This window comes from Aspergillus ruber (genome assembly GCF_000600275.1).
Source record: "Aspergillus ruber CBS 135680 unplaced genomic scaffold scaffold00004, whole genome shotgun sequence".
NCBI lineage: Eukaryota > Fungi > Ascomycota > Eurotiomycetes > Eurotiales > Aspergillaceae > Aspergillus > Aspergillus ruber.
In genome coordinates, this window is record NW_024467300.1 from 336,547 (window position 1) to 344,787 (window position 8,241).

Below are 8,241 nucleotides of genomic sequence, written 5' to 3' on the forward strand. Positions count from 1 at the left end.
GTTCTGCTTCTGTCTTGCATTTACAGCACAGAACACCATCTTTTCTGATCCTGATAAGTGCATATTGCCCAGCATCGCTGTGCTAGACGAAGGTTTCACTATCGACACTAGTCTCATGTCGCTGACTATGCTGAAGAAACCGATAGTGTCGGGACTAACGCTTGCCCATCGTAGAATTTTCCGATATGCACTCCTTTTCAGATAGTATCACTATGACACCATCTAGAGGCCTTATCGCCGGAATGATCGGGATCGTGAGTCTGCTATTGAATCTGAATGGATGGAATTAGTGTCCGAGGTTGATCGGCTTATAAGACATGCTGTTGATCGCTTATCCGTAGGCTGCTATGTACTTGTTTTGTTCATATGAACCAGCGCACTGACATCGCTATCAAAAGGCATCAGATATAGAAGTGATGGCATTATCAATTTCTAATACCTTACCAATGAGAGCTGCAAGCTGCATCGCATGCATCGTATTACAGAATGATATTCGTATAAACTTGCAATATATCCCAATCCGGCAGGATACTCCGCCTCCGCGCAAACAACCACATCCACGTGATCCCCAACTTCCGCTCACCACCAATCCCTCCTCTCCCAGCACATCCCAAAATCTTTCCTTATCATGGTTCTGGAACTGCATATCTGGGGCCCTGCTTTTTCGCTCCCGTCCATTGACCCGCAATGTCTAGCGACTGTTGCCTACTTTTCACTCGCCGTTCCCAGGGAGAGCTGGGTTTTGGTTCCAAGTAGTGATCCTTCCGTGTCGCCGACTAGTGAGTGCCCACTCGTTTCGGAGAATTGTTTGATTTGAAAAAACAAGATTAATTTATTGACGCGCTATGACTACCACTAGACGAACTGCCTGCGTTGAGAAATGGATCGACCTGGGTAAGTCGGTTTAGGAATATTGTGGATTATATTCGTCAGTATTCGGATGGGTCGTGGGATTTGGACCGGGGGTTGGGTGAGGTCCAGAGGGCGGATAACATAGCGTATGTTGCTTGTGCTGGCGAGTGACAAATTGTTGAACTAACTGTATTATAGATTCTCCTCTTTTCTGGAATCCCGCGGTCAACCCCTTCTCGATCTCTCCCTCTACGTCACGAGTCAAAATTACTACAACCACACCTCCCCTGCCTACGCTTCTATCCTCCAATGGCCGAACCAGTGGATCCTTCCCCCGAAATTACACTCTGCCGCCAAAACCCGCACAGAACACCTGGGTGTCTCCTCGCTCGACCTTGACGCCCTCGAGGAACAGCGAAAGCGCGATCACTCTGCCGCTGTGGCGGCCGGACAAGTTCCACAGAACTTCATCAAGCGGCCGCGCGACACCGTTTCGGGTCTGCTGGGAAAGACCTCGCAGCAGAACCAATTCAAGCTGGAAGGCTTCACAGCGGAACTGTTCGAGCCTTTGGAGGAGATACTGGGCGAAAAGGAATATCTCCTGTCCGACTCCGCGCCATGTAGTCTGGACTGCCTGGCGCTTGGGTATATGGCTCTTGCGGTCGTGCCGGAGATGTCGTATACATGGTTGCGCGATGCAATGCAGAGCAAGGGACCTGGCGTGACTTCATACACGGGGCGCATGCTGAAACGCTGCGTTGGTAACAAGGTGGATGTTGCCCAAGCGCTGGATGGCGTTCGATCGCCCTCGTCCCCCCTACCATGGCAAGCCCCTGAACGCGCCAACGCGGTTAAGGTTGGGAGTACACTGCTCAACACCCTGGTCGACGCGACTCCTATCGTGCGCGACATTCGCAACAACAACCGTCTGCGCGAGGCAGCTGAGTCTTCTGATCTCTCGGGGATTGAGAAACAAGCGCTGTCGCAATATGTCACCGGCCAGAAGAAGGATGTTTTCTTGTCTATGGCCATGGTTGCAGGCAGTGTTGCCGCGTTGGTTGGGTACGTATTCCATGTAGGGTTATTCGGTGTCGTTATCGAGGAAGAAGCGGAAGCACAAGATGAGGGAGAGGAAGTGGATTTTGGCAATCTTGATATAAGTGCGAGTGACTTCTTGGCTGTTTAGTGCGACAATGTATGATAAGTGTATTCTAGTCTGCTTGGTTTAACCAACACGGCATGGCATGTCTATCAAAAAGTACCCTGGGCCTACTCTGAACTAAGGCCATCCCCGCTGGATCCCCGTCCGAACTTTTTTTTAACCTCTACAATCAAGAATGAACCACAAAACCGAGCCTGTCCATATATTGATTCAATCACTGCAGCCTCTCTTGTCCTTTGGAAGACTTTACTGGCATTAACAACGCTCAAAGAAGGGACTAAGATCAAAAGATGAAAAGATTGAATGAAAGAATAGTGATAGTCACAACAAGTGAAAGTCAAGCAGATAATAAGCTTTATGCAGTGTATTTCGACTATGCATACATGCTCTCAATATAACTCGGCTTAGTGAATTCATGAGCAAATCTCGTTTGATTTGGCAGTCGGTTGCAAATGCATGTAGTTCATTTGCATTTCCTCAATTGTAACCAGTGCATGGGCGATCTTTTTTATGGTTTGGTCAGAAAACTAGTGTGCCTGGACAATGCTACGGACTCGGACTAGTAGATACTAACGAAATGATATTCCTATCCAAACTACCCCCGTATTTCTATAGCTATAGCCGGGTGGTCCGCTATACAGGATTGATGGCCAAGAGCACTATAGATGAGCTTTTACGCCGATCTATACAGCCGTCGTCATATCCATAATCATTTCGATCATTTCTCTTTCCCGACACAGAGAAACGATGGCCAACGGGCCTTTTCCAACACTAAGAGAGCATGAGGATGGCACTCTGGTATTATTCATGCATATGAACTACTCACTCTTTTCAAGCTGGCATTTAAATAGGACGTTGGCAACCTGACTGTTGCATGATGGCTACTCTCTGATTCAATACCCTTGAGGGAACTCGAAAACAGTGCCCAGAGAGCGAGGACATTTTCCGATTCATCGACACTATGGTCCGCCGGGGTTAGGTCAACGCCGAAGAGAAAGGGCCTCGCATCACATCTATCAAGACAATCCAACAGATACAATTCTTCCTCATTAACCTATTGCATCAGACACGGAGATATTTCTGCAAGCTATGACAGACGAGAACTACACACGATCCATGACCACCTCGATTGATTGGCCAAGGAAGGATATTTAAAGGGACTCCGGCAGCCTCGGGAATGAATCAGGTTCAGTATGCCAAATGCGAATGGTAGACGCTTGGATGAGATCTGCCCTTATTGGGGGAAGTTTGTCCTTGACTTATGTCAATTCGAGCCGGCATAGAGACGCTCTAACGCGAGTGCACTTTAGGATATGGCATGCATGATCCATGCATTTACTCTGGTCATGCAGCTAAACTGTGTTCCGAGAATTAGAAATACTGCCTGTTTCTTTGAACGAAACAAGCTTTGTCTGCTTGTTTTTGTGTTTTAGCAACAGTGTTCAGAATTGGGCCATAATCACAATAATCGAGAGTTCGAGCCTGTTAGCCATTATATTGGTTTTTATTTTATTTATTTATTTATTTTTTATTTTTTTCCAAAAACAAAAAAAAAGGGGGGGCTTTCAAGGGTTCATGAAGACATAAAATGGCCAAGCTATGGGTAATAAAGCATACGATTCATGGATGATGGAAATAACACCACTCCGTACATGGCTATCTGAGGACAGAACGATCCAGGTCGCGCTGGGACTGGTTCTTCAGTCCAGCTGTGCTGCTCGCGTTAGGAATGTTATACAGTATTTAGATCATATATCTGTGCCCTGGAAGGACATACGGCTAACCATAGCTCATGACAGAGATAAGCAACATGCCTTGAGGGCAAATATGACCTTCCAATTTGAAAAAATGTCGAAAGTCAGTCACGCCATCTCCCTCTGAATACCTGTTTGCTTATTCCTGTCGTCTCCCAGAGGCCTCATAATTGAGAATAATGTAGAAATTGTCGACTCCCTTTAGAGCACCAGCCAGAACACCATGTGTATGATCAAGCTCCTTATGGTTTTTGCACTTCGAATTGGCCTGGTGAATGTCACCATAGTAAAGGAGGCAAGAGGACCGCACCTTGCAGTGGGTACATCCTGAGCAGCCATATTTTGTCAACCCCCCAAGAACAGGGGCCCTCCGATGCTGAAAAAGTCCGCAACTTTGGCGGTGCTGGGAAACACTCTGAAAAAAATTGGGTTCGAGGCCGGTGTCCTGAACCGCATTACCACCTACGCCATCCGGCGGGGAGTGACTAGGGATATTGCACATACCAAGATAAGTATGGTAAATGTTGAAGAAGCAGCCGCTGCAATCTATGCGGACACAGCAAGTATACAACGTCCAAAGACATAACGTGGATGTACATTGGCTATGCCCAACATACTCCATACAACATGAGGGCTAAGGAGCCGTTTGGCGACAGGATTGTTGGTGCCATCCTCTGCCCCTGCTCCCATGTGAGCAAAGAAACGGTCTCCACGGGAGATAGATGAGTATATGAACCAGCCCAATATGAAAAGAGAAGAAAACACTGAAAGTTGTAAGGCTACAGAAGCCCTATGATATTCTGTAGAGAAAGACCACATACATAATTTATTAAGAATGGCCGACGAGTGTTGGCACCTACGCTTCTATATCGGGCTTCCCTGGTTTATTACCGCTTATGTTTTAGTTAATTGATACATACTCAGGTTGAATGTATAATGAATTGTGATGAAGGTACTTTAGAAACCCACGCTTTGTTTTCTGTTCAAAATTTACGGTATCTATTTCGACAATGCTTGCAGCATGGAGGATAGAGGGCTACCTTGCAGGCCTCGTTGAGCAGACAATCTCGCATTTATCCTTCAAGGTCAGGAAGGACTTTATACAGTAAATAAGTCAAAGAGATTACCGTTCCACCCTGGAGCTAACTCACTCTGGGCCGCGCCTGCACAACAATCGGACGGAGCATGGGATGAGAATGGAAGATAAATGGGAATGGAAGGCAGAAGGGGGCCACGCATATGGAAGACGAAAAGCGTCACTCATATCTCTGACTGAAATGACACTATCGCTAACGCATATGCTCCTGACAGAACTAAGCCTATTCCGGGATTGTTTAGCTTATTTATTCAACTTGGACAAGGGTCGGTGCTGGTAAATTCATTATATAGCTCATCGGCTCATGCTATCGTAGAATCAAGTCAGCACCGCGACAAAACACTGACTCTGTATACCACACCATGCGACAGCATGCAACCTCTTCCTCTAATTCTTCCTTTGGCTTCTCCTTCAATTTATCCGCAAGAAATCCAACGGGTGATCGAAGAGAAATGCGCAATGTGACACAGTCTTCTCTAGATTGAGGGGCACTTGCCGCTACCAAAGCGCAACCGTATCGATTGTAACGCTATCGTCCATGGATGTGACGTCTTGTTCGGCGTCAGGATGACACCGACGTTTGCAAACCCAATGCTAAATGAGAAGCAGTCGTTCAAGGAAATTGACCAGTATATGAACCAGACTGGTCAGGAAAACATAGCAGTATAAAAAGGTGGAAGGCCGCCAAGGTCCAAATTTACGAAATATTAGATGTCCGAAGCCCCATGTGGCTAGCCACCTTCAACTATTGAGAGCGTGGCTATTGGCAGAGTGCCCTTCCTGAGCTTGAGTACCCCAACAATAAGAGTCTAAATAAGAGTCTAATGACATCCGGCTTCAATATGACGGACATTCAGCCCATTTGCTATTGAGCCCTAATACCATCTATAGGCCATGAAAAGAATCTTTGTCAGCAAGCGTTTGGCAAATTGTGTGCCAGGATAATGGCCGAAATAATTCTTCGAGCAAGGACGGTGAAAGTTAAGGCGTTAAGTCTATGCCCAAACATGCACTATTCAAGTGAAGAAGATGAGGATTTCCGTCTCAGAACAGTTTGGCACAGAAGAGGATATCGACCGTGTTGACCAAGTTTTGTGCATGCAACTGAACAACCCATTGGATTTTTCGTAAGAATAAACATTGACTAATAAGTCCCACTGATTGGCCACGATGGTTAAAAAAAACAATTGAGGGATCAAGTCTCCTCGAACTTCATTGTCCGAGCTACTCCAACTCGGTACTGGTATATGTTAAAAGCACACGCGGTGCTCTCAAAAAGCCGAGAAAACCCTACCATGCATATATGATGGGTGCAAACTCCGCTTTTAAAGACTTCGACCATTTTCAACAAGCACGTTCAACATCAGCATGAGGTCCTTCCGGCTGACGAAACATTGTACAATTCGTACAAGAAAATTCACAACCAATCTCCCCGATACCAACTTTTTGTGGGTCGAGATGTATGCGAGCTTTACATCTCAATGCATAAGCTTCGGAAACATCTAAGAAAAAAGCATGAGTTATTCCAAAATAATTCAGGGCTATTACCGTACAAAACAAGCAGGTATTCATGAATATGGAGTTTGGTTCGCGTTAAGTAGCCTCCAAGGAGATACTACAAGGCCATAAAGACATTCTCTCATCAAAAGTGCACTGTACCAATGTCCTGGCACGGAGACCTTTAGCAATTCGTACAACGAGCTGCATCCCTCTTCAGCTCGAAGCCATTAGGGGACGTGTAAACCGGTCTGGGACTTGACTCATTACTGAAACCTCTCGCTTGTCATGCTCCTAGCGAGGCGCAAGATATTTACACTTCACAACTGCTACAACAACGACCAACCATGTTGCTCCTGTAAATGAGCGCTTTCGTCTTTGGAACTCTACCAGGCTCTCCGCAGGCCTGGATGTACCCATTTCCTTATTGCATTGAACGAAGCCTTCTATCTCTTTTGGTGAGACTTTGTAATTTTCTCAATGGAGTTCAATGGCTATTCACTCTTTACCTCCCCTAGGACAGACTGGATGGACTATCACTCATTAGAGAATTTGAATTTGCTCCTAACGTGCCTTGGAGGTCGTGATTGTGTTACTGGCTTGGATACTTTGGTCCTCTTTTCGATAACGACTTGCCCGACCTTGTGGTAAGTTTGCGTTTTGCAGAATAAACATCCGAGCTCTTGTAGCGCTTTAAAGCAACCCGTATCTGAAAGTGAGGCTAGCAACTCAAGAGCAGCCGGCTTTTAAAAGCACTGAAAGACTGAGCGTGAGTATTCCGATGACAGGATAATGCAAAAAAGTGCTATACTCCCCTCTGCCGGGAGTTTTCCCGTTCCACTGCCCTGCAGACTGTGGGTACTCTATGCTTTATTTAAGGTGTAATGAAAAGTTTCTTTCAGCAACAGAGCTAGTCAGAAAGTGCCATGGCTGGGGCTGCGTCGCGGTCTTGATGGGGCTTCCAGGTTCTTCCAAAATCTTTCTATCGAAGCCATACTTTCCATGGATGTTCAAGCACTATTCTTGAATAATGGTTGGGAAAATTCACGGGCACCGTGCTGACTGACTCGCTTCAGTAGCTGTAAAAATCGGTTTTAATGAGACAATGTCGCGACACATGTTAACACTAGCTCAAATCGACAACATTATGCATTTCTCTGGCCAAGGGGAAATACTCGAGCTAGCCACAAATGAGATCATTGAGAATACGCACGACTATACCCGGGTGAGAACGAAATCGTACTCACCGATATAAGGCCAACAAGGCGACATCGAAAGCCTGTCTCCGATTCAAATGCGCGGGAGAATACAAAAACAGCCAGACTTTGAGAACCCGCCTGAATAAGCCGCATGAATATTCACTCAAGTGAGAACTTAATGGAGAAACTAACCCTCACGATTCCGTCCAAGGAAAACGAAATGGCGCCCTATGGAGATCGTGTCCTAAGTCAGGTGTGTATTACAATATCAGAGATCACTTCTCTACTATCCAACCACTATTCAGCTAGGATACGACAAACAGAGAGATGATGATACGGACGGTACGGTATACTTGGAAAATACTGGAATATAACCCATTCCGACCCCGACCAACCAACCCTCGAAGAAAACGCCACCCTATTTCCTGACAAGTCCGCAGTCTCGGAGAGATTCAAGAAACCGATCAAGAAACGCAACCGGGGTTTTCCTCGTTAAATGCACCGCCAGATCCGGGTCAAGCGAGCACCCAAGTTTCATGGTTTGCATACAAATGGTCACGTTCTATTAAGTTGCATAACAACCCACACAATCACCCCTTTATGGAACATCGCATCTATATCTGGATGCAGGTAATTTATTCAAAACGAGGAAGTCGGCACCAAAAAAAAAAAAAAAAGCTC

General features: G+C 46.1%; 1 protein-coding gene across 1 annotated transcript; it reads left to right on the plus strand.

Annotated features, from left to right (window-relative positions):
• Positions 1-628: 628 nt before the first annotated feature.
• On the plus strand, positions 629-2,038 carry EURHEDRAFT_449160 (glutathione S-transferase family protein; the record flags this gene model as incomplete). The annotated part of the gene is made up of 3 exons (XM_040783790.1): positions 629-779; positions 860-998; positions 1,051-2,038. The coding sequence occupies 3 exons, from the start codon at positions 629-631 to the stop codon at positions 2,036-2,038; spliced, it is 1,278 nt and encodes a 425-aa protein (XP_040641646.1).
• Between the last annotated feature and the right edge of the window lie 6,203 nt (positions 2,039-8,241).